This window comes from Vipera ursinii (assembly GCF_947247035.1).
Source record: "Vipera ursinii genome assembly, chromosome: 1".
NCBI classification, from domain to species: domain Eukaryota; kingdom Metazoa; phylum Chordata; class Lepidosauria; order Squamata; family Viperidae; genus Vipera; species Vipera ursinii.
The window spans coordinates 153,440,520-153,467,229 of NC_139512.1; the positions used below are offsets into that span (position 1 = coordinate 153,440,520).

General features: G+C 41.8%; 1 protein-coding gene across 1 annotated transcript; it reads left to right on the top strand.

Annotated features, from left to right (window-relative positions):
• Positions 1–205: 205 nt before the first annotated feature.
• CSRNP3 (cysteine and serine rich nuclear protein 3) lies at positions 206–26,710 on the top strand (the record flags this gene model as incomplete). Its single annotated transcript, XM_083365563.1, has 4 exons — positions 206–368; positions 21,224–21,483; positions 23,328–23,624; positions 25,601–26,710. The coding sequence occupies exons 1-4, from the start codon at positions 221–223 to the stop codon at positions 26,708–26,710; spliced, it is 1,815 nt and encodes a 604-aa protein (XP_083221689.1). The 5' UTR covers positions 206–220.

Genomic DNA, 26,710 nt, shown 5'->3' on the forward strand with positions numbered 1-26,710 from the left:
AATATTAGCGCTTGAAGCTTAGGTGTTTTAAATTAAAATAAAAGGTGGGAGGAGGAAAGCGCAGTAAGTTTCCTTAGTCCACCTATTAATGCTATTTCTATTGACAATTAATTCACGGAGGATAAATCCAACAATCTTAATTGTTTAGTCTACAACCAGATGTTCCTTGGCTTCATTGTATCTGTTTCCCCTTGTAGGTACATGTGACAGTAGCGCAGCTATGAGTGGAATTTTAAAGAGGAAGTTTGAAGAAGTTGACGGCTCCTCACCTTGTTCCTCTGTGCGGGAATCTGATGATGACATCTCTAGCAGTGAAAGTGCTGAGAGTGGGGATAGTGTCAACCCTTCCACTTCAAATCATTTTACCCGTAAGTACTACAGTTACATTGCAAGGGGCCTTTCCTCATTATAGACAGTGAAAGTCCGTGCCTACGATTTCCTCCGTATGCACCAAATTTTCTGCTCAGTGGAAACAGTGTGAGTACCATCTCACCACTGGAGCAGTTGGAAGGTGTTCTCTGCGTGCTTCCCATCATATGGAGCAGATGGTTTGGAACTAAAAATATGAACTGGGTTTTAGGTTGGAATTTTTAGATTGCAAGAGTCAGAGCCGTACATGTGAAGACGTGAACTCGTCAGATCATCAAGGAGGTATGATCTCCAATGTCCATCAAATTTGTGGCAGGCAGACCTGAGCAACAGGTTTGTTTTATAATATTTACACTAATGCATGTACCGTGTTTCCCCAAAAATAAGACCCAGCCAGAAAATAAGCCCTAGCGTGATTTTTCAGGATGCTTGTAATATAAGCCCCATCCCAAAAATAAGCCCCAGTTAAGATCGTCAGCCAGATGGACGCATTTAGTACCATATTTCCCTGAAAATAAAATCTAACCAGAAAAGCAGCCTAATGCGCCTTTTGGAGCAAAAATTAATATAAGACCCGGTCTTATTTTTGGGGAAGCACCGTATTTGGAATTTTGAAACGATGCAATGGATGCTCTTTAAATGTTTGTCGTGGTGGACATAGTCAATCTCAAAACACCCATTCCCAGAAGGCAAACTGATAAGAGTGTTCCACACAATTCATCTAACATCCTAGCATGTTTCCAAGACTTCAGCTGACTTTGCCTTTTTTTTCCGGACAACTGGGTGCACCTTCAAATAAGATACAAGCCTCCATCCCTCCAACCATTTTTAGTTACGAAAAATGCTTCTAGGATCTGTGTTAGCGCCAAGAGACATTGGGAAATAAGGAAGAACATAATGCGCTGAGTTATACAAGGAGGAACAGAATTTATAAACATATTTAGCTATGTTCAGCTATAGATTATGACGTCAGTTGAATTGGGGCTGCAGTTGAGTCGAGTGGTTGAGCTGAGTTGAGTTGAGCTGCAGAAAAATCCTCAACTTGGCAACTACAGTAGGTAGCACTATTTGTAAGTTGCCACATAAGGTTCCATTGAGATTCGTACTGAAATTACAGTATATTATAAATGGTGCCATCCCTGGTGTACATTGACAGTTGCTTGTTATCTTGCCAACTTTCCTCCTTGTTTAGGTATTGAGGCTGTTGTTTTCATTTGCAACATGTTTACTTCCAATTTTTTTAAAAAATAATTTTGGTCAAGGATTCTGGCAGACAATAAGGAAAGTGATGGCAGGCATATTGATACCCACTGAGGTCAAAACTGGTGAAACAAGGTCTAGAATATAAAACACCCTCGAAGGGTGGTTTTTGTCAAGTTGTGTCAAAGCTGGCTTTTCGGATAATGGTTCAGCTGTTTCATTTGTCATTTGTCAGTTGTCTGATTCACAGAAAGCATGATCTGCAAAGAATATTGTGGGATGCTCTTCTTAAAGTGTTATGTACGCTTTAATGTTAATCTCACGGACATTATTAGTTTAAGTCATTTGTATTTTAGATTGTCCTGTCTCACTAGCTGATATGAATATTCCGTACAAAAAAACAGGGGCAGAATTCATGGAATTTTAAATAACTAAATAAGGTTAGTAGAAGACCTTGGAGCCAGATGCAGCAACCTAGCAATAATTTATATTAGTTATGGTAAAATGGTTAATTTGCTTATTCACTATTTTCATCAGTGTTTATAATTTAAACAATAACTTTTAATAATCCAAACCTATATTATTGTATAACAGTTTAATGGGAAGAGTGGGGGCGAGAGGTCTGTCCTTCTATAGCAGGGGTGTGAAACTCAAATTTCATTGAGGGCTGCATCAGCATTGCGGTTGCCCTCAGGGGGCCGGGTGGGTATGGCCAGGGTGGGCATGGCCTACTGGGTGGGCGTGGCTAGAGTGCGTGGCCAGCTCTACATTGTTCGTATCAAGGGTGCCTATGGGGGCCTGGGCAGGAGTGGGACAGATCTGAGGGTCTCTGGCAGAAGGAGGGTCTCTGGGCCAGGGCCAAGGCAGTGGGGGGCCGTTCCCTCACTGTTTCCAGGATGGCTTCACGGGCCACATGAAACCACTTCGTGGGCCGGATCCGGCCCCCGGGCCTTGTGTTTGACATGTCTGTTCTATAGCCTTTGCATTATAAATTGTAAGTAATCAAATGCTAAGCACAAAGTTTGTACAAATGAACTCGGCTCTGTAAAATCTAAGAAAGCCAACTTAGTCCAATCATCTGAATCCTATTCATGTGATCTCACCTCTGTAAATCATGTTTATGGTTTCTGCTTTTGAGACTAATCAAATAATTAAAGATTGATTGAACCAGATACACTTAAGTATGAAAGCACCGAAGACCAAATATCATTTCTGGTGGCTTCCTGGCAAGACAAAAAAAAAGACAAAATATTCTAGTATATGAATATAAACGAGAAAAGGATGAGAGGGAGACAGTGGTAGAGCAGCTGTTTTGTGCGGAATTTGCTCTTACTTCCTGGCAAGGCAGGAATAGAGCCCTGTGTGAAATCCTAGAGAGACACTACCAGCAGGGTAGAGTCTTTCTGGCCTTCCAGAGAGTGTTATAATTTACAATCCATTGTCCTCGGCCATCTAATATGTTGAGTAAGGTGCTTAGGTTTGAGAGACAGTGTGACTACCCCTTGCCTAAGCAGGACGGCAGAAGAGGAACCATATGATTGTTTCTTCTGTTCTTTTTATTGGGGGTAGAAAGGAATAACCATCCACATAAAGGTAGGGATAAGTGGGATATTTTTTTGGTAAGAAGTGAAATGTACCAGCAAAACCCACTGGGAAATAAGGAAGGAGACAATGCGCTGAGTTATACAAGGAGGAACAGAATTTATAAGCATATTTCGCTATGTTCAGCTATAGATTATGACGTCAGTTGAATTGGGGCTGCAGCTGAGTCGAGTGGTTGAGCTGAGTTGAGTTGAGCTGCAGAAAAATCCTCAACTTGGCAACTACAGTAGGTAGCACTATTTGTAAGTTGCCACATAAGGTTCCATTGAGATTTGTACTGAAATTACAGTATATTACAAATGGTGCCATCCCTGGTGTACATTGACAGTTGCTTGTTATCTTGCCAACTTTCCTCCTTGGGTCAGCGATAGTTCTCTTATTACAACGGTGATAAATTATGGCTGTAAAAGGCTGCATTCCAGTAGCATGAAGGGCAGGTTTAAAGTGATTAATTTAATCGGCTGAAGAGTCTGTTTTATATTTCACAGTTACATGCATTGAATCTAATTCTTTTGACTCATACATAAATTGGCATTTCTCTGCCTTTCTTTCTCACACAACACATGCACCCAGACCTATTTTCAAAACAAACCTTATATGGTGTTCTTCCCCCTTCCTCATGCCACAAGCATCTCATTAAGAGGCCACTGTGGTAACATTACTAAGTTAGTTCCTAACTAATCAGGTCTAGCTGTTCATTAGCCAGAAAAAAGAGACATTTTCCAAGTGGAAGTCATCTCTCTATTCCAGACTCTGCCTCATTTTCAGAAGTTAACCAGTAAAGTTCCTTCCAGTCCATGTGTATCCTCAGTTATAGTTTACATCTCATTGTAGATGTTTTTTTCTTTATTATTATTGTTTTTGTCTGTCTAACAAGTAAATAAATAAATAAGGTCGCTGACGCCCTTCAGAATTAAACTCCATCATAAGTAAACTCCACTGAGTGTGACAGTTATGTGAACGTATAATTTCAGCTCTAAAAGATAAGTCAGAAGGGAAGGAAGCCAAATACAGACATTTCTGCGTGCTAGTATATGTAGCTAACTGTGGCTGCTTTTCTAAATCTTTGTAAATATCACTTGGATTTGCGAACAGCAAAATTGATGGACATTGTGACACAGCAAATTTTTCCAGTCTGGTCCCTTCTAGTAAGTGTTGGACTGTAAGTGTTGTGATTCACGTGAGATACATGAAATGCTTTGTCCAAATTAATGTTGTATCAAAATCTGCTTTACAATTTCTCTGATAAAAGGAACTCTTTTTTTCTATCTTTGTTCGCCAGACAATTGGGAATTTCTTCTAATTTCTCTTGGTGATATTTTCAACATTATTGTTGGAGATGGTGGACATTGTGCCACTGGAATTTTGCTATTTTGTGACTCTGAAGCTTCCTTGGCTGTCCAAGCTTCCAACTCTGGGAGGAAAAACAAAACCCCAAACCAGGAGAGAATATCTTCCATTGATACTGAATTAAAATATGAGAATTTAAGAAGACAGCAGACCACTAACTACAGTGGAGGGGGACTGGGTGCAAATAAAGAAATGTACGTGTTGGTGTTAGCATACTAACGCTATGACATATGTACTTGGGTCAGGTATCAGGATGCAAGCACAGGTAGTCCTTGACTTACAACCACAATTGAACCCCAAATGTATGTTTATTAAGTGTGTTTTACCTCATTTTATGACTTTTCTTGCCACTGCTGTTAAGTGAATCACTGCAGTTGTTAAGGTAGTAACCTGGTAGTTAAGTGAATTTGGCTTCCCCATTGACTTTCCTTGTCAGAAGGTCACAAAAAGTGATCACGTGACCCTGGGACACCGCCACTGTCATAAATATGAATCAGTTGCCAAGCATCTGAATTTTGATCAGGTGAACTATGTCACATAACTATGAAAAACAGTCATAAGTCAAATTTTTCAGTGCTGTTGTAACTTTAAATGGTCACTAAACGAACTGTTTTACGTCGACCACCTGCAGTATGCATGCGATATAGTACCATATGCATTTTACCAGTTGAGAGTAACATGTGTAGAATGTATCACAGATCGCACTGCTTCTCTAGATTTTGTATTTCTACTCATCCAACATGCTGTCGTGAAGGCTTAAGCTAGGGAAAACACAGGGAGCCCAACATTTCTGTTGCTAAATTCTTAAGTGAATTTTGCCTCATTTCACAACCTTTCTTATCACAGTTGTTAAGTTAGTCACAGGGCTATTAAGTGAATCTGGCTTCCCCATTGACTCTCCTTGTCAGAAGGTTTGTTGTTGTTAGCTGCGAAGTCGTGTCCGACCCATCGCGACCCTATGGACAACATTCCTCCAGGCCTTCCTGTCCTCTACCATCTTCTGGAGTCCATTTAAGCTCACGCCTACTGCTTCAGTGACTCCATCCAGCCACCTCATTCTTTGTCGTCCCCTTCTTCTCTTGCCCTCAATCTTTCCCAGCATTAGTCTCTTCTCCAGTGAGTCCTTCCTTCTCATTAGGTGGCCAAAGTATTTGAGTTTCAACTTCGGGATCTGGACTTCTAAAGAGCAGTCAGGGTTGATCTCCTCTAGGACTGACCGGTTTGATCGCCTTGCAGTCCAAGGAACTCGCAGGAGTCTTCTCCAGCACCAGAGTTCAAAGGCCTCAATTCTTTGGTGCTCGGCCTTTCTTATGGTCCAGCTTTCACTGCCATACATTGCAACTGGGAAGACCATAGCCTTGACTATACGCACTTTTGTTGACAGGGTGATGTCTCTGCTTTTTAGTGTGCTGTCTAGATTTGCCATGGCTTTCCTCCCCAGGAGCAAGCGTCTTTTAATTTCTTGGCTACAGTCCCCATCTGCAGTGATCTTGGAGCCCAGGAAAATAAAATCTGTCACTACCTCCATTTCTTCCCCATCTATTTGCCAGGAATTGAGAGGGCCAGATGCCATGATCTTGGTTTTCTTAATGTTAAGTTTCAACCCAAGTTTTGCACTCTCCTTCTTCACCCGCAACAAGAGGCTCTGTCAGAAGGTTAAAAAAAGGTAATCACATGAGTCCAGGACACTGCAACCGTCATAAATATGAGTCAGTTGCCAAGCGTCTGAAATTTGATTACGTGACCATAGGGGTGCTGCAACGGTTGTTAAGAGTAAAAAAAGGTCATGTAAGCCATTTTTTCAGTGGTTTTGTAACTTCAAATGGCCGCTAAAGAAACCGTTGTAAGTCAAGGATTACCTGCACCTCCTGCTTGAAAATAATGCTGTATAAACTTGAGGCCAGGGATCTTTCTCACACCAAGTTATTGTTACATAGAGATGTGTGATGAACCCTTTTCGTCTGTCCACAGTTCTTACACAACTCTCCATCCGTGCGCGGGGATACAGAGGGTAGAAGGAGGGCCTGGCAGTGATATGTGCATCCAAATGGCATGACATGTTTGATGCGGCTTACATGCTTATATCAGATGCTGTGGTGCACATTGCCTAAACATGTCATTTGTGCAAAGATGTCAGTGTTTAGACGTTGTCATGATTTCCTATGGTTGCTTCTGAGCAGGGAGGTAATCATTTGTCATGATTATGCTGTTAAAAAAAATTGCAAGAAATTTTGTCTAGGTTGGGTACCAATTTAGATATTTTAAGGAACTGTCTAGGAGCCACAACATCATATGCACAGACCTGGAGTATTTCTGTACCTGCATAATTTCCCTCTTGCTGAGTTTCTCTTACATCTCATTTCACCACTTAAAAACCTCTGAATAAGAAAGAAAGAAAGAAAGAAAGAAAGAAAGAAAGAAAGAAAGAAAGAAAGAAAGAAAGAAAGAAAGAAAGAAAGGTAGTGGAATTGGGGTGAGAATGGTGCCAGCTGCGAGGCTTTGCAGAGCCCTGCCAATTAGGCAGGAAGATGGGGAGCTCCGGCAGCTGCCATGGGTCTGGGGGCAGGGCATGGCTCGGAGGGGGGAAGAAAAAGGAGGAGGAAGCTGATAGAAGGGAGGAAGAGAGAAGGCTTGGTGGAGCTTGCCATTCTGAGCCAGCTGATGGAAGAGAGAGTAAGAAGCTGGGGTTTTCGCGTTTGCTTTTTTTTACTTTGTTACAGGCAAGCTGGATGAAAGGGGGAGGGATAGAGAATGACAGTAGTTGCTGGAGCCATTTTCTGGAAGCAGGCAGAGAGAGAGAGAGAGAGAGAGAGAGAGGTAAGGAAAGGTGAAGTTTTATTGTTTCTTTCTCTTTTGTTGCAGGCAGGCCAGATGAAGAGAGGGAGCGAGAGAGGGTAGTTTGGGGAGTTTTAATTCCTTTCCCACCTTGGAGTAAGTTAGGCAGAGTTAGGGAAGAGTTTGACATATGTCTTTTAATGGGAGGTAAGGAGTTTTTTTCTTTATAGGATCAGCTGGGGAAGATAAAAAGGGATTACATGGAGTGAGATCAAAGAGAGGCAAGGAGAGCAGACAAGGGAGGCAGTGCCAGAGATTGTTGCCATCATTCTAGGCAAGTTGTTGTCATCAAAGATGGATTAATATCATCCTGGGCAAGTTGTTGCCACCAGAGACTGGCTGCCATTGTTTTAGGCAAGTTGCTGTCACCAGAGACTGACTGTCATCATTCTAGCAAAGTTGCCATCACCAGAGGCTGATTAACATCATTCTGGGCAACTTGTTGTAATTAAAGAATGACTACCACCTTCCCTGTAAGTTCTTATTGCCTGGGATCAACCACCATCATCCCACGTGAGTCACCGCAGAGAGAGAGCGACCATCACCACCCCATGTGCATGGCTGTCGATCGTGACTGAATACCACCATGTTACGTGCCCTGTTAGGTAGAGTGCCAGTGTGACAGACCTCTTTGGGTTGGTGGCCTCTTGGAGGGGAGGTCATGAGGGCCCGGACTTAAGTGGTCCCTACAGCAGGGGTGGCACTACAGAAGGAAGGATGGAAGGAAGGAAGGAAGGAAGGAAGGAAGGAAGGAAGGAAGGAAGGAAGGAAGGAAGGAAGGAAGGAAAGAAAGAAAAGAACTTGGGCAATTAGGTGGCAAAATGGCTACCTTAATCTGATTTTAAGTTTTAAATTTTCCTTCCAAACCTGATCCCTCCAAAAAAGGCTATGCTGATTCTTTGATATCATAATACCACCAGCTACATACCATGTTCCCCTGAAAATAAGACCGTGTCATATTATTTTTTGGTTCAAAAGATGCATTAGGTCTTATTTTCCAGTTAGGTCTTATTTTCAGGAAACATGGTGTCATGTAACTCTGAGGTTGAACTAATTAAAATGTAACCCATCGCTACAAGTTACAAACTACTGCTCTCTAATTTACTCTGGATTTTATACGAGCATGAATTTCTACTGTAACTTATTTATGACTAAAAATAGCTTCTTCACCAGCCTGGATGGATGAAATGCATTTGCTGCCATATTTACCATTTGAGCATCTAAAATAAGAGTTTAGTGTAATGGCAGTCTATCATGTTCGTTCAAAAGGAAACTAAATCATATTGAGATATCCCCAAACACTTAATTGCCAACTAATAAAAATTGTCCTTTCTCTGAATGAAATTTCCCTGCATTTCACTCAAGCCTCTTAGTGATTCCAGGCATCATTTTGGGATTTATTTATTTCTTTATTTGATTTTAAGGCTGCCCATTTGCTGTCGCAGGGAAAAAGCGCTGTCTGTCATCAGAATTCTGATGCCTCTGTAGTTCAGCATTCTGAATGGCAGCTAATAATTTCATGGAGATATATAATAAGATAAGGGACAAATGCCTTCCTGTTTGAATACATTTCCCTGCCCCATCAGCTGGAATCTGTCAACTAAGCAAGAATGTCACTGTTGTAAAAAAATGGTCTTATATCCCTTGTCTGGATAGACAAACCAGCAGAATCCTGTAATCAAGTGATATTAGATGCTGTTCAGAGAGTTGGACAGCCTTCTCCCCTTCTCTGCTTCTCCTTGATTTGCACTGCTTATTTACATAAAACCTGTACAATACGAATCTTATTTAAATCCAGTGTTGTTTATGAATCTCGTGTGTTAACCAAGTCCAAAATGCGCTTAATCTTAAGAAATGACCCTGTCTAGTATATGATATTAACAAATTCATGGTAAGGGAATATGAAATTGATTGAGACACAGATTATAAAGCTCAGCACGGAGAAAATAATGTCTATAGAATTAAAATCAATCCAGCTAGGATTACTTTTGGGAACAAGCCTCTACGATGCCAGTACAGTTTCTGAATAAAATGTTAATGCTTGGCCATCCTCAGAAGCATAGATAAAGGCTACAATTGTGAAACAACTAGAATTAACTATGAGTACCAAGGTACCACTGTAAATATCAGGAATATGTTTACAGTGGTATCTCAGTATTCATTGTTAATTAGTTCTGGGAGGCATGATGAGTACCAAAAATGATGAGTACCAAATAAATGTTTCCTGTAAGGAATAATGTAGTAAGTTGCAAACCAGCCAACACTCACAATTTCTAGCTTGTGTGTTGAATACGAAACAAATGATGAATACAAGGACAAAATTTTCGCATCAAAATACATTGAGTACCAAATTTGATGAGTTTCAAAGCAGTTGAGTACCAAGGTACCACCGTACCTGATGATAAAAATATTTAATTAAGGCTACCATATCTGGGCTACAAAAATTGGGAGGATCTGAGTGGCAACAATTACTTTGGTCATATGCACCCTTTTTTTTCTTAATCCAATCTGTTTTGTCCTGCTCTCCTGCAGATATTTTGGGATTATGACTCCAAAAATTCTTTGCTAATCTGTTGACTGGGAAATCTGGGAATTTATTATTTATTTGTGCACGTGTTTAACATTTTGCCCTGGAACACTCTGAGTGGCTTGCAGACTACAAAGCTGCATAGATTAAAGTATGAAAAATTAATAACAAACAACAGATAGATTTTGTTCCCAAAGGACTCTCCAGAGAACCATGTTTTTACAACATTTTGCAAATACAACATGGAATGTTCCAAATGCTGAAGCGGGTGTGGGGTGGAGGTCATAATTGAGAACACTCAGTCACAAGATCCCTGTGTGTGACATTCATACAGACTTGGGACTCTTGTGGTGTTTAGTGGATGGGCATATTCCCTAGTGGTGTCTCTGGATGGGCATATTCACCTTGGAGAAAGGCACCTTAGAGATATATCTAAGTCCTAAGGCATGCAGGTAGTCTTCAACTCAACTAACAAACATTTGTTTACTGACCATTTGAGATTGCAACAGCATTGAAAAAAGTGACTTACAGCCAGCCCTCACACTTATTGATGATCGCGCCATCCCTGGGATCATGTGATCAAAATTCAGTTGCTCGTATTTATATGGCAGTTGCAGCATCCTGGGGTTATTGCCATTTGAAACCTTCCCAGCTGGCTTCTGACTAGCAAAGTCAGTGGAGGAAGCCAGAATCACTTAATGAGCACAAGATTCACTTAACAACCACAGTGATTTGCTTAACAACCATGGCAAAAAAGTCATAAACATTCATTTAACAACTGCTAAGCTTGTAAGCCGCCCTGAGTCTTCGGAGAAGGGCGGGATATAAATGGGATTAAAATAAAATAAAAAAAATAAAATAAAACTGCTTTGCTTAGTAATGGAAATTCTGATCCCTACTGTAGTCATGAGTGTATATTTCCTGTATAAGGCTTTAAGCATAACCAGCACCTTGAATTGCACTGGAAGCTGACTGGCAGCCAATGCAGCATCTGCATTAATGGTGTTATATAGGCAGTTATAAGTACTCTGTAATAATTAAAAGTTAAGCCAGATGATGTATCCAAAAGATCTTCAAGGACTGACCCATGTAGAGTTATAGTAATGTATCCAAGGAGGATAAGAGCATGTGTGACTTAAAGCAAAGCTTCCTGTTCCAGAACTGGCATACACGAAGTAATGATGGAAAGCCCTTTATTGTTCAACTCTTCTGGAGTGCACCAAGTTGAGGAAGGCTTGATTAAACTGTGTCACATACCCTACTATTCCAGGAACCTGGGAGTCCCTTTCATGAAACTGAGTCAAAAGAGTTAATATTCATGGAATACAGGAACATATCTTTGCAAAAAGATAATGCTGCAGTCAAGAGTATTTAAAATCCATTCAGATTTGAGTTTGCAGATGTCAGCATAAAAGGTCTGCTGTCCACACACAGTTCAGTAATATTGCCCTTGTTATGCAACTATAAAAACACACATTCATCTCCTTGTGATTTTGAATTAGTGCTCTTGAGGGGGCTGGCTCCCCTTCCTGAGCTCTTACAGACTTCCCATCAATCAGAGTTGTCTAATTGTATTAAGGCATCTCTTACATAAAAAGAGCAAAACCATATTTGGAATAAGATTTAAGTCCAGGTCTGAATTTGATAGAAGTGTGCCATTGTTGCACGCACACACACACACACACACACACACACACACACACACACACATATACCTTTATTTGATGGTTTTGTTTCAACTTTTGCACAAGCTGTGCTACCTCCTCTATTGGCTTTCAAAAGCCAATAGGAATTGCTGCTGAGTGCGCCAAAAGACCTGGCTGGCAAACGTTGCACATGCAAGTTGTCTGCAACGAAGGTGAGTTGGCAGGAACTTTGCACCCCTCCCTACTGCCCAATTACACCATCTCCTAGTTGTAAGTAAGAGAGGACCAGGAGTGGGAGGTGAGGAGCAGCACTTAATTCTGCCCTGCCAGAAAAGCAGAGTCCATGTGCATTCCTGCCTCATGCTCACCCGTGTCAACCAGGCTCTCCATGCCATGCTACAGCATGGGGAGCCTGGCACCGAAGCACGGAAAACATGTGCGTGCTGCCTCGTGGTCACCTCGTGTCAGCCAGGCTGACCACAAGTCAGAAGGAAAAAACGCAGTGGCAAAGAAACCCCCTTCTCAAATAGCTTGCATTTGTCAAGTCCACCCTGCCCTCTGTGAGACCCTTGGCCCAATGGGGAGGCGAGGCCTGGCGGACATGATTTCCCTCTCCACCTCTTTTTAACGGTAGTCCTGAAGATACCTGGAGGAGACGGGAGCAGCAACACCACGGTGGTGTGGAAGCCGTGGGGCCTGCTCTACACAGCGGGGCTGCGTGGGGCAGGCGGCAGGGTGGAGGTGGCTGTGGGCGCTGGGTGCAGAGATGGGCCACCTGGGGCACAGCGGGCAGCTGATCTTCCATGGGCCGGGCCAGCTGGTGGCCTACCCGGTGCTGGACCTCCGCCGCCACCTCCTTGCCCTGTGTGCCTATGTGGCTACCCTGGAGCACCTGGCCCACAACGCCTGCCCGTCACCCTCCCGCCGCCCCGCCGTCTGGCTCGGCAACTGCAAGCTCTGCGCCATCGGTGTGCATTGCGGGAAACACATCACCTCGCATAGAGTGGCCCTGAACTGCTGCACTGACTTAACCTGGTTTGACCACATCATCCTGGGGGGGCTGGGGTCACCTCCCTCAACCAGGAACTTTGTCTCATGGCTACTATTTTAGTGGTTATCTGGATTGTTGCAGATTTTGTACGTCTATCTGAAGTGGTAATCTTAAGTATTTTTTTCATAAATTACTTAAGGATATGCAACTATATTTTCTCATATTTGTCTAATGTTACTTTTGCATCTACTTTTTTCAATCCATTTTCTTTCTATTATTAATTCCCCAAGAATAAGAAATGTAAATTGTAAGATCCTCATAGCACAGTTCTATATCATTGTTAAAATACACTGGCCAATTATGGACATGTTCATTCATATTCATAAATAGATTGAATTGTAACACTTTCCCTCTCACCTAAGCCTGTTCTCTTGTGTGTATAATTTGAACATAGTCATGCCATTTTTTATCAGCAGTTGTAAAGAAATAGAAACAAAATGTTTAACTTATGTATTAATAACAATTTCTTTGCAATTCATTAAAGTACAACACATCATTTTCCAAGTAGACAAAAAAATAATATTCCATCTTTACTATACCCATCTGCAGTATATAAACATGGGGGAGCTATCCCACAATTTTTCACCCCTATGGCAGCCTACTATGCTGTCTTCATGATAAATTTGATAAAACAGAACTTAGTGTTCTAAGTTCATCATGAACTAAGTCTGATGAAAATAACTATTTTGGCAGGGATGAATTAATAGCATGCATTTTGGGTTATAGGAGCATCGTGTGTGTGTGTGTGTGTGTGTGTGTGTGTGTGTGTGTGTTTAAGATGATAGAAATCTTTTATCCAGGTAAATGTCCCTGGGATTGTTATCACAAAGGCCCTTTTGAAAAGGTGAGATTCCCACTGAAAAGTTCCATCTCATTAAACTGGTTGTGACACTTTTATTGTGCCAGCTATTCTGTTTGCTGGATCATTTGCAACCAACTTTAAAACACTAGTTTTACTCTTTCAAAACTTATGCATCTTTGAGTTAAGTTACACGAAAGAAAAGATTCAACCAGTCTGGCCCTTTTTAATGGATGTATTTCTTCCTTGCTTGACTTGTAGGGCAGACAAATTAATGTGTGGAATAAAGGAGAAATTCTCTTATAGTAGCCTGAGAACACTTTCTTCAGCCCAACTCACCTCGCAGGATTGTTGGGGAAAATACGAATCCGTGGGAAAGCTCTCAAAATCTCTTTTTCCCAATGACCGTGGGTTTGAATTGTCTTTTATGAGATTGCAACTTTTTCCGACTTGAACTGAATGAAATGTCAGTTTTACGGTTTTGTTCTTGTTCTTGTCTTTTATTTAATTTTATTGTCCCAAAGGTGGACTTTCTTGGTTTTCTTTGAAGATGTTTTGCTCATCCATGGATGAGAAGCGAAATGTCTTCAAGGAAAAACAAAGAAAGTCCAGTTGCCTCCAGAAAAAGCAACCCATGACCTGGATGACCGAGAATCTCCATAGATATTAATTTTGTTATTTTTTTATGCTCTGTTTTTATTATTTTATTTGTGAATTACCTTCTTATGGGTTTGCACTTTGTAAAACAACCTACATTATTTTAAATAGATATAAAGTACAAAATTAGAAGGGACGCGGTGGCTCAGTGGGTTAGGACGCTGAACTTGTCGATTGGAAGGTCAGCAGTTTGGCGGGTGGAATCCCGAGTGCCGCGTAGCAGAGTGAGCGCCTGTTACTCGTCCCAGCTTCTGCCAACCTAGCAGTTCAAAAGCACGTAAAAATGCAAGTAGAAAAATAGGGACCACTACGGTGGGAAGGTAACAGCGTTCCATGCGCCTTTGGCGTCTAGTCATGCCGGCCACATGACCACGGAGACGTCCTCGGACAAGCGCTGGCTCTTCGGCTATGAAACGGAGATGAGCACCGGCCCCTAGAGTCGGAAACGACTAGCACGCATGTGCGGGGGAACCTTTACCTTTACCTAAAGTACAAAATACGGGTAGTCTTCAGCTTACAACAGTTCGTTTAGTGACTGAAGTTAGAACAGCTCAGGAAAAATGACTTGACTTTCTGTTCCTGCAAACATTCTTTCTTTAACCACATTCATAATTTGCTTTATGGTTGGTTATTTTTCTTTAGATTTGCCACTTCCCTCATTCTGAGAATTTCATCGAGCCATCTAAACACAATTTTCTTGGGTTTTCTCTTCACCTTACAATGTATTATAGTTAGTACCCGACTTAACAACCGTTCGTTCAGTGACTGTCCCAAGTTACAATGGCATTGGAAAAAATAGCCATTGTGGCAGCATCCCCCAAGGTCACATGATCAAAATTCGGCTGTTTGACAACTGGCTCATGTTTATGACGGTTGCAGTGTCCCGGGGGTCATGTGATCCCCTTTTGCGACCTTCTGACAAGCAAAGGCCAGATTCATTTAACAACCTTATTACTAACTTAACAACTGCAGCGATTAACAGCTGTGGCAAGAAAGATCATAAAATGGGGCAAAACTCACCTAACAATTATCTCACTCAGCAACAGAAATTTTCGGCTCAGTTGTGGTTGTAAGTCGAGGAGTACCTGTATTCTATGTTTTCAGTTTTCTTAGCCTCAAGATTATATTTCTTCTTAAATTGTTTTTGTGAGGGCAAATAAATGAGTTACATCGCCCTCAGGTTGAAAACCGGCCCTACTGTGTCGAGGAGCCATACGGTTTACATTTGTTATAATGTGCTTTTGACATAAAGAAAACAGCTGGAATTGTGGAGGGAAGTGTTCACATTTTGGATCTCAGCCAGACAAACCTCAATTTATTTATGTGTAGTAACTGAGTAACTTCTTTTTGCAGCTAAAAAAAGGTGCTTGAAAAAGCTCAAAAGGATTGACAGTCATTCACACTAAGATTTGCGCAAATGAGGCAATCCAGGCTTTCCCTTCCGACCACAGGTTTATTTTTAACTAGCCTCACGCACGCACACACACACAAACACACACACCACATTTATTGCACCCTCCTCCCCACCCACTTTCCAGCATCCTCTCCTGACTCTGGAATTCCTTGGGCTATTTTTGGAAATCTTGATAGAATTTACCTGAGTTGCTGAAAGTCTGGCTGATTCCTGAAATGTCGAATACAACACAAGAACTACCCCTTGTGATCTTCTGAAAAGCCTTTAAATTGGGGTTTTTCCCCCAGTAAGCCTAGGGATCCCCTGTTAATGGGAAGCCTGGTGGCTGGCAGTATTATAGGTAATCCTTGGCTTACAACAGTTCAAAGTTACAATGACACTGAAAAAAAGTGATTTATGACCATTTTTCACACTTTTGACCGTTGCAGCATCCCCCATGGTCACAATCAAAATTCAGGAGCTTGGCAACTGATTCATACTTATGACGGTTGCAGTGTCCTGTGGTCATGTGATCCCCTTCTGCAACCCTCTGACAAGCAAAGTCAGTGGGGAAGCCAGATTCACTTAACAACGTGTGTCACTAATTTAACAGCTGCAGTGATTTGCTGAACAACTCTGGCAAGAAAGATCGTAAAATGGGGCAAAATTCACTTAACAAATATCTCGCTTAGCAACATAAATTTTGGGCTCAGTTGAGGTTATAAATTGAGGACTGCCTGCATGAGATTCATTTATTTTGTGGTATTTTTCAAACTTGGGAATCATGAAATTGCCTATCATATGATGGGTACAGTCCTCTCTAAGCAGTTTACAGAGTCAGCCTATTGCCCCCCAGCAATGTGGGTCCTCATTTTACCGACCTCAGAAGGATGGAAGGCTGAGTCAACCTTGAGCCGGTGAGACTCGAACTGCCAAACTGTGGGCAGCCGGGAGTCAGCAGAAATAGCCTGCCGTGCTGCACTCTAACCTCTGCACCACCATATAAATTTGACGACTAAATAAATAACACAGTTGGATGCAGTGGACCTGCTAAAAATGCCAGGTGCTGAAACTAATCATGTATGAACCCACAAAGAAGTATTGATGGGAGACCACTGGGAGATCTCGATGAGTTCAAAATTAACATATCATGCATAAAACATATCCAGCCAACCTCTGACTGAGAACATGGATCAGCAATATTTTCTGAAGGGGCAAACTCGATTTTGCACCCCCTCATATTCATTCCCTCATAAATAAATAAAAAAGTGCTAAAGCCAAATCTATAAGAAAGGATAGATTTTTCATCACATTTATACATTTGGTGCAATCTCAAAAAAATATTCACAAATCTTGTAATTTGTAATTTGGGGGCATTCTTAAAGTTTGTTTTTTTCTTTTTCTTTAAAAACATTCAAAGTCAGTGGGCAGAGATCATCATCATAGGCAGAGGCGCCTCATTTTCAATAAAGTGTAGTTTCACACTTGCAAAGGGCACTTTTCACTAGCCTGTTCTTGATGCAAAGCTAGGTTGTTGGCTCATCTGTGACAAATATAAAGTATGCAATGACTTGGGAAGGAAATTTCATGAAGATCTTCATCTCTATTTTCTCCCAATATTTTTTACCATAAACATTAATTCACCTCCATTTGCAGTCTCCATTTTCAGACTGACTCCGACATACAATATCTGGTTCCTTAGCTTAATGAAGTGTTTCAGGGAAATTGAAAGCTGGCACACCTTTGGGGGGGGGTTTGTATATTTTGGCAAGTGTGGTCAGTGATGGATTTGGGTTCCATTGTCCAACTTTGCCAAGACAGAGAATGCTTCTTTTCAATATTGTGCTTTTATGACCAAGTTTGCAAAGAGTGTTGGAAAACAGGACAGAACATCTGGGATTTTGATAGCTGTGTGAAAGAGGTTACAGCTGATGTTGCTTCCGTGACAGGGAATACCTGTTACACTTCTTGCTGAGGCACAAATGTTAATGCTGCAGGAATTCCATTCTCTTTTGCATCTGGCTACCTGAAATTGGGACATTGTTGTGGTCCAACATGTGCTATATGTCACTACATGAACGTGTGAATCCTGCCCTTCCACCAGGTTTTGTAGTTTGCAAGAATTTCAAGCTGAATGTTTTTTAGTACAGGGGTCCCCAACTCCCGGTCTGTGGACCAGCACCAGTCTGTGGCGTGACAGAAACTGGCCCACGCAAACAAGCAAAGCACCATCCGCGGGATGCAGGCAGCATGCAAAACCACGTCTCCTCCGGTCCACGGAAAAACATCTCTCCATGGAACCGGTCCCTGGTGCCCAAAACAGCGGTCCCCGGGGGTCACTGTTTTAGTACATACAAAGCCTTTATATTATAAAAGTCAGGGCTTGCAAAAAAAATGTTTTTTTCATACTCTCATGTTTCAAAACAACGCAGATTGACATTGTATACACACAGAAGTCCACCTTTTCCCCATGACTGACCTTGCTGAGTTGGGGTGAAAATGCCACACAGTGTTCAAGGTTACAATTCAGAGCAGAAACATTGCAACAATAGTTATAAAAAAATAGAGAACTTCTGTGACATTGGGCTGAATGATTTATGAAGCTAATGGAACGTGCTATTTGGAGATATAAATGAAACCTATATATTGAAAAGAAAAATCTATTTCCTGGAGTAGGAAAAGATTGTATTGTAAGAATTGTATGGCTTAGGAAAGTATTTCAGTTCACAAAAGACCAGAGCTTTAGCTTCAATAAGATTAAAAAGTAATATGAGAGCTCCTTTTTCTTCACTGCTTTTCCTGTAGCAGGAAAAGATTATATTACATTAGGACGATGTCTCGGGAAAGTGTTTTGGGTTTCTTTAGAAAATTTCAGAGCTTTAGGTGCATTGAAAGTCTAAAAGTAATAGGACAACCTCTCCTTTTTGAAATTAATTTTCTAGAGAAGTAGTACTCTTCCTTATACTGTCAGCCTCTTTCTTCGATCGATTTTACTGATCAAATCACTTGAAACTACTTCATCTTGGAGTCTAAACTAAGAGTAGATTCCAGGAAAAAAAGTTTGCTTGGTTTTGATAGCTTAATTTCAACCTGATTAGCATGAACCTGTAGTCAAATGGATTGAAGAAGAAAAACGAATTTGTTATTTTTTTTCTGATTTGTAAAAAAAAAATGTTACAGATTTGTGTGCGTGATTTTGTCTCAATCTTGATCCATGGTGTTGCCTGGACTAGTCCCTGTAGTTTCCTTGGCATAGTTTTTAGAAGTGGTTTGCCACTGCTTTCTTCCTAAGCTTGAGAAAGAATAACTGGGCGATGATCATCCAGCTGTGTTTTATGCTCAAGGTAGGCCTAGAACGCACAGTCTCCTGATTTCAAGCTTGGTGCCTAAGAGGTCCACCACTGAATCTAAGAAATAGATTAGTCAGCTGGCTAGTAGAAATTATGAATGCTTCTTGGCGAATGAATCCTTCACTAGAGCACAATTTAAAAAGTAATATTGATGCATTGTTCTCTCTCATTTTTTAAAAAAATAGAATTGGTTTCATTCTGGTTATGAAACTGTTCCTCCATTGACAATAAAGATCTAATAAGCATCTGAAACCTAAGTTTAAAAGTCCTCTAGCATTCCTGATTGATGGAAGAACCGATTGCAAAGCTAAAGGGCTTAATTTCCTGAAGCTTTTTTAACTAGCTTCGTGCTTCTGGCTATGGCTGTTAAAATATATAGCTTCATACTAAAAAGGCTATTAGCATGTTTTACGATCCTTTTAGTTCCTCCCTCTTCACTATTACATTTCTCCCATCATACCTGTGCAACTGTCATGCCTGAATTACATAAATATGATTTATCATCTTACACCCCCAATGTTGTTTCGCCACCCCCACCCCCACCCGCATCAGGCAGAAGAGTCAAGCAACTTTTGCAACGGCAGTTCATATTTTTCATTATAGGCTAAATGCTGCTTATGTTTCTATGTAGATTTCTATAAGAGGCATAGCTAGGCACTGGTATAAACAGACAAACTTTATTTAAATAGAGATTTTTTTAAAAAGTAGGGGGCACTGTTTCAAAATTTATGCACATTACTGAGACTGCTTGTTAATTTCTTAAGGAAAGGAACACCCATTTGTAAGAGAAGTTTGGAAATATTGTAGCCCTAATTGATTCATTTATTTCTGATATAACAATTGCACTGAATCTTCTCTTTGCAGTCTAATGAGAATGCCAAACTCTGGTGCAGTAGAAAATCTAACAAGATGACTTAGTCATTCTCATATAAGATCTCTAAAGATCCAGAGATTAAATTGACAAAAACTTACAAGATTAAAGAATTTCTGAGATTTTTGGAGGAGGAGGAGGAGGAGGATATTAATGATTTATGCAGCCCTATCTTGAAAAGGTTGCCAAATCAACAACATTATTCTTATTTCACAAATAAGCATAAAAGAGCTGGATTTGATGGTAAACAAAAAAAGTTGTTTATCCATACCTCTATTATAGTAACTTTATATGAAACATTGAGCACGTGAAAATTTTATTGAGACATGAGGCAACTGTGACGCATTTGGTCATTCTTTTAGAGATAGTTGCTTACCTAAACGGAGAAGCAGAATGACCCCAGGCAGACGAAAGAATCAAGGAGAGCCGGAACAAGTTCCCACTTCCTGCAAACTTTCCCTTTGACAAGGCATGTGGGAAGGTGGCAGCGACTTTGGAAATCACTCCTCTTCCCTCAGCTGGACTGCAAAACTGTCTGCCATTTTTTTCTGAGAGAAGGGGGACAAAAGGAGCTGTGCACCAAGAGGAAAACTGCACCTCACCCCTCACTCCCCCTCCTGACACGTCTCCATTTCACTTGATTCACTTGGTTAAGTCTGCCGTAAGAATACAGCAACTACTTCATCACTGTTTTAATCCGCTAACCCAGGGGTAGGGAAGCTTGGCTTTTTTATGACTCATGGACTTCAACTCCCAGAATTCCTGAGCCAGCCATGCTGAGGAGAAAGGGAGAGGTTTCCATGCTGAGCCATACTAGCTCAGGAATTCTGGGAGTTGAAGTCCACGAGTCATAAAAAAGCCAAAGTTGCCTACCCCCTGCGCTAACCTAACTCGCTAATTGACTGACACTATCGGTAATGGTAGGTGGGAAAGATCTTGGAGAATGGGCCAAGAAACTCTTAAGGGACAATCAGGTAACACAGAGCATATCCCCCAGCTGGACTGCAGGCAGAGCAAGAGGTTCAGAAGGGACCCCTCCCAGTGGCCGATATGTACTTTCAGGCTTGCCAGATTCTGCTTATGTAGCTTTACAGTCAGGTAGAAATTAGATCATCTGGTTATGTTTCCTGTCTGGTCTACCTAGGAAGGCTGACATATTTTGACTCATAAAAATGAAGACGGCATGCTGAATTAAGCTTGTATGCTGCTTTTAGGAGGCACAGTAAGATAGCTGCAGCTCTGGAGAAGTGGTTAAAGAAGGTAACCAAACAAAGAGCTTCTCGGTCTGGCATTTTCCCTGAAACATTTAGACATGTTTCCAGAGGCTTCTGGAGCAAGCCAGAGTTTCTGTGTTGTGCTGTTACGACACAAGTTTCCACCTCTTAGGTACTTCACATGCATCTTTGCGTCACAAGGACAAAAGGGGCAGGGTTTTGTGTTGCAGTGTCACTGCCCTCTTCTGTTGCACCTCTTCCCACCCCCTCCACTTTAGCCTAGTGGATTGCAGCCTTAAGGGTTTTGCGGCCTGGGTAAGCGTGGCTTGATTCGAACTTGTCGTTTGTTTCCGTTCCAGCATCCTCAATTCTGAAGAGTGAGAAAAGGAAGAGGACAAAAAATGTTCATTTTAATTGTGTTACGGTATACTACTTTACCAGGAGGCAAGGTTTCACAAGTGTTCCCAGCCAAGGAGGCAGCACATTGGGCATGTCCACTCGTCACAACAGTGTACGCCAATACACTCTTGGGGAGTTTGCAATGGAGCAAGAACGGCTTCATCGAGAGATGCTAAGAGACCATCTCAGGGAGGAAAAGCTGAACTCCTTAAAACTCAAGGTAAAAAAAGAAAAAGAAAAGGGATCCTTTCCCCCCTCCCCCCCACACACATATGGACCCAAAACGTTTAACAGTGGGATTGGCAGTTAATATCCTTGGCAAGGTTGCATCTTCACTTCTAAGATGGCTGCAGTTCAGTTGCTTCCAACAAGCTGGCATTGACCCTGTCTTTCATATTAACTCATCAGGTTTTAATAGGCTTCACCTGGGGTCTTTAAGATGATCGTTTTCTTCCTGCTATGCAGATACGATGACAATTTGTTCCACACCATCAAAGTTCCAGCTTTGATCAGGATGCAAATACAGTTAAGCCAGCTGCTAGGTGTGGATTGTTCTGCACAAAAGAGATTCTGAACTGATATTCGGGAAGGTGGTGTTTTGTTTTTTGTTTTATATACCCCTCTTTGAATCATATCACGGGCTGCTGGGAAGATTGCGACAGCCAACCGTGCTTACTCTGTGTGATATCCAGTTGCACAAAATGCTGAAACCCACATCTTTCGATTTATACAGGAGCTGATTCTGCTTCTCTAGACAGTAATTCTCTCTACTGAACACATCTGCCAGTGATAGATCTGATATTGTTTACCTGGATATGTGTCGTTGATTGCTGCATACAAGCTACTTGATATATTCTCCCCACCCTTTTTTGTTTTAAAGGATGTCCTATGCAAATAGCAACCAGGGCTGTGTAAACTATTTGAAACAGGTGCTTTGTAAATATAACAAAACATATAACAAAACATTTCTCTTTAAAGTATTATAGCAGTGTTTCCTTGACCACGCCTTTATAGCTGCTTCCAAACTGTCCTTAGTCAGGGATGCACAAAGCTAGTTTCTCTTGGACTATGAACAAAGAGAAATGGCTGGGCATCCACTCCTGGGCAGAGGGACATATTTCAAAGCAGCTATGCAAGCTTTGCAAAAAGGACAACTGCAAAAAGTTGTGCTTTGCCCAGGCTAAGGGATTTTGCAGAGCCTCTTTCTGAACAGCTTCCCAATCCTGGAGAGTATTCCAGTGGTGCCTGCAAGGGATGGTCAAAATCAGCAAGGTGGCAGGTGGAGGGAGCTTCACAATGTAAGCCCTGAACCATTTGTACATGCACATTCAAAAGGTGCAGGAGAAAACATACTGGCATTCCCCAGAATAAGGTTGATGGGACACAGTAGTAGGAAGAGCATCATAAAAATAAAAGGTGATTATGTGTTATCCTAAGCCAGTGTTTCTCAAATGTGGCAACTTTCAGATACGTAGATTTCAATCCGCAGAATTCCCCAACCAACGTATTTGGCTGGAGAATTCTGGGAATTGAAGACCACATACCTTAGTAGTTGCCAGGCTTGAAAAACATTGTCCTAAAAACCTTTGATTCAAAAGACTACTGAGAGGAAAATGCATACTTTAAAACAGAGTACTCATTCAATCCTTGCCCACAGTCTTTTACACACTCTCTGCATATGAAACATAGGAATAGGATGCTACCCATATGTATTTTATGTATGTGCAATATGGCAAATAGGACTTTGCACAAACACAGGAACATACAGTTCACAGAAAGATGCTATTCGTTGCATCTGGGATCTGCTAAACAGAACTGTTACAATGAGGATTTCTTTTGGTTACCAAAGCTTGGTCTGTGGTATAAGCTTATAAATGCTTCAAAGCAACTTCAGTTGTTCACTTAATAATAAGAGCCATGAAAACAAGCAGAGATATTTAAAGACGGTGTGGTCCTCATAAATCAATTTCACACTCTTGCACAAGGAAGCTTACACTACTTAAATTGTTTCCTTTGAACGTTCTGCTCAGTGGAGCTGTGATGCATCTTTTAATGTTACTATAGATGACTAATAATGGCACTGTGGAATCCGAGGAAGCGAACACTTTAACGCTGGATGACATTTCTGATGATGATATAGATCTGGACAACACTGAAGTCGACGAGTACTTCTTTCTACAACCTCTGCCGACAAAGAAACGAAGGGCACTCCTACGAGCCTCCGGAGTCAAGAAGATTGATGTGGAAGAAAAACACGAGCTGCGAGCCATCCGTCTTTCAAGGGAGGACTGTGGTTGCGATTGTCGAATCTTCTGTGACCCGGAAACTTGCACTTGCTGCCTTGCAGGCATAAAATGCCAGGTGAGAGGTATTCTATACCAAAGGGAGGTTCCAAGTGTTTGTTATTTATTTATTTATTTATTTATTTATTTATTTATTTATTTATTTATTTATTTATTTATTTAAAGGAAGGACATTCTGGCCACTCACGCTCATCTAAGTGTTCTAAAGAGAGGCACTGCTCTCTTTCTCAGCTGCAGGAAGTTTCATCAGTAGTTGAAATATAAGGAGACAGGCGAGTCATTTGTCCCTCCACATTTTGCTGTAACACAGATCCCGACAGTTTCCAAGCAAGCATATCTGCTATTGAGGGATCCGAAGAGTAATTCAGCATAAGCTGGAGAAATATGGATTCTGTGTGCAGCTATAAAATGCATTTCTTTAGAAGTACTTGGCAAAGTACAATAACGAAGATATAGCATAGCCATAAAAACAGGTAGCCCAGGTTTTGGGTTTTTGATCAGCCTCCCTAAGAGCTGTTTTCTTCAACTGGGTGATCTTCTGGTATATTATGTCTAAAACTCTCAGAATTCCCATCAGCACAGTAATGTACCATTGCAGCTTAAGGACAGCACGCTGGAGAAGGTTAACTTAAAAGGTTTAGAGCCCCTTTTCTGTTAGCATTAGGGCTAGGGTTCTCCTGTCATACTTTTCAGCTGTGCTGCATCCTGGATTACTAGCATGACTGGAAAGTGCTGTGATCACGTGGGCCAACCAGGAAGTGCTGATGGGATATAAGCTTTCTGGAGAAGAGTTCCATTCCATTTCCAGGTTTAAAAAAGATTAAAGAGACAGCTTCCTCCCTGCCTTTCTATTAATGCTACAAAAAAAGACAACCACTCATAACGAGATTTCCTATGAGGCTGTTTATACCGCTTCAGGATCTGTTTGGAGTGAAATATCAGTGGGTTAGGACGCTGAGCTTGTCGATCAGAAGATTGGCAGTTTGGCGGGTCGAAACCCGAGTGCTGCGTAGCAGAGTGAGCAACTGATACTCGTCCCAGCTTCTGCCAACCTAGCAGTTCGAAAGCACATAAAAATGCAAATAGAAAAATAGGGACCACTACGGTGGGAAGGTAACAGCGTTCCGTGCGCCTTTGGCGTCTAGTCATGCCGGCCACATGACCACGGAGACGTCCTCAGACAAGCGCTGGCTCTTCGGCTTTGAAACGGAGATGAGCACCAGCCCCTAGAGTCGGAAACGACTAGCACGCATGTGCGGGGGAACCTTTACCTTTTTAATCAAATGTAAGAAAAGTAGAGAGCAGCAAAAGTGGGATTCCCACTTCTCTTAACTTCTGGAGCATAACCTCATCCCATCCGTGAATGTATATTTTATTTTACAGTTAACTGAAATGGCCCCATCAGCCTGAATATCTGAAGAAAGAACCTTCGTCTGCAATTTAGCAGTCACCTGGATTAATCCTAAATGTTGTTAGAAGTCATTAAACCAGCAGAGTGAGGAGGGGGGTAGTGATGCTAGAGCAAAACAAAGGGACAGGAGGTCCCACGGCCCATTTGTCATTCCTTAACCAGAGCAAGCTGTAATTTGTTTCACAGCCACCTTGTCTTCAGTAACCGGATTCACTGTCTGGAGGGAGCCATAATGTGGTTTGTGTGTTTTTGCCTTAGTGTGATGCGTGCAAGCCCTTCTCATTTATAAATCATAATTTCTAATGGAAGTGTGTGAAATGTAGCTCCATTTAAAAACAAGCAAACAAACCAGGGCTTAGTGCAGCTTGTAAAGCCAGACAGGTCCCCCTTTCCAACATCTCTTAGCTGGATTTCTTTCTGCCCGAAAGAAATTTTGTAAAAGCAGTTTTTATTTCAGGTAATTAATTTATTTCCTATATCAATCCTCAATCAGACTTCCGGGGCAATTCTCTTTGGTGAAGGTTTTTTTTTTTTTTGGTTAGAACAGTTTCTAGCATGTTAGCATTGATAGCGCCCAACCAAACAGCTAATCCATCATTCTTTCCCCCCCCTCCTCCTGTAAGGTGGATCGTATGTCTTTCCCGTGTGGTTGCACTAAAGAAGGATGCAGCAATACAGCTGGCAGAATTGAATTTAATCCCATCAGGGTTCGGACTCACTTTTTGCACACTATAATGAAACTTGAATTGGAGAAAAACAGAGAGCAGCAAGTCCCCGCACTGAACGGCTGCCACGCTGAGCTAAATGCTCACAGCAGTGCAATGGGTCCCACCTCCCACCCCCTGGAATTTTCAGTCCCAGAGAACTTTGAATTAGAGGCTGAGCCCAGGGCTGCAGTGATGCATTTGCAGTCGGGAGGTGACCTGGAATGCCCTGGAGAGGAGGAGGAAGAGGAAGAGGAGGAAGAGGAGGAGGAGGAGGAAGAAGACGCAAGTAGCTTTTGTAGTGGAGTTACAGATTCCAGCACACAGAGTTTAGCCCCCAGCGAAACAGATGAAGAGGAGGAGGAGGAGGACGATGAGGAGGAGGAGGAGGAGGAGGAGGAAGAAGAGGAGGAGGAGGAAGAAGAAGAAGAGAAACTAGATGAATGTCTGGAAGGCTTGGGTGCTCATGCTGATGCAGGTCAAGCCCTTCCTTCTGTGCTTTGCTATTCAGACAGCACTGCCATGCATGAAAACCAGCCAAAGGCACTTTCCTACTACCCAAGCTCCACATCCTTGTATTACCAAATAGAGAATCACGGCCCTGGCACTCCTAACCAGATTCGGGAGACTTACTCAGAAAGAGAGACTGTTAAGAACGGGAATCTTTCTCTGGTGCCTTATAACCCAACATCAGAACAGTTTGTGGACTATGCGCGGCCCTCAGAGGAAAATTATAGCAGCTCCCTGTATCCTCCTTCAAACCCATCGGTCATCGTTTGCTGCTCTTCATCAGAAAGCGATAACGTCGTTCCATGTAGCAGTTTATATGCGGAACATCGGCCAAGGCATTCCCAAGTGGATTTTCCTTCATACTTGAAAAGTCCTTCGCAAGATGGATTTGTATCTACTTTGAATGGTGGCACTCACCTCCCGGAGCGCCCCGCCGAGAATTCACTCGGCCTTTCCGAAAAAAGCAGACTACACGAAGAGTGTATCAAATCTCCCGTCATGGAAACAGTACCTGTTTAA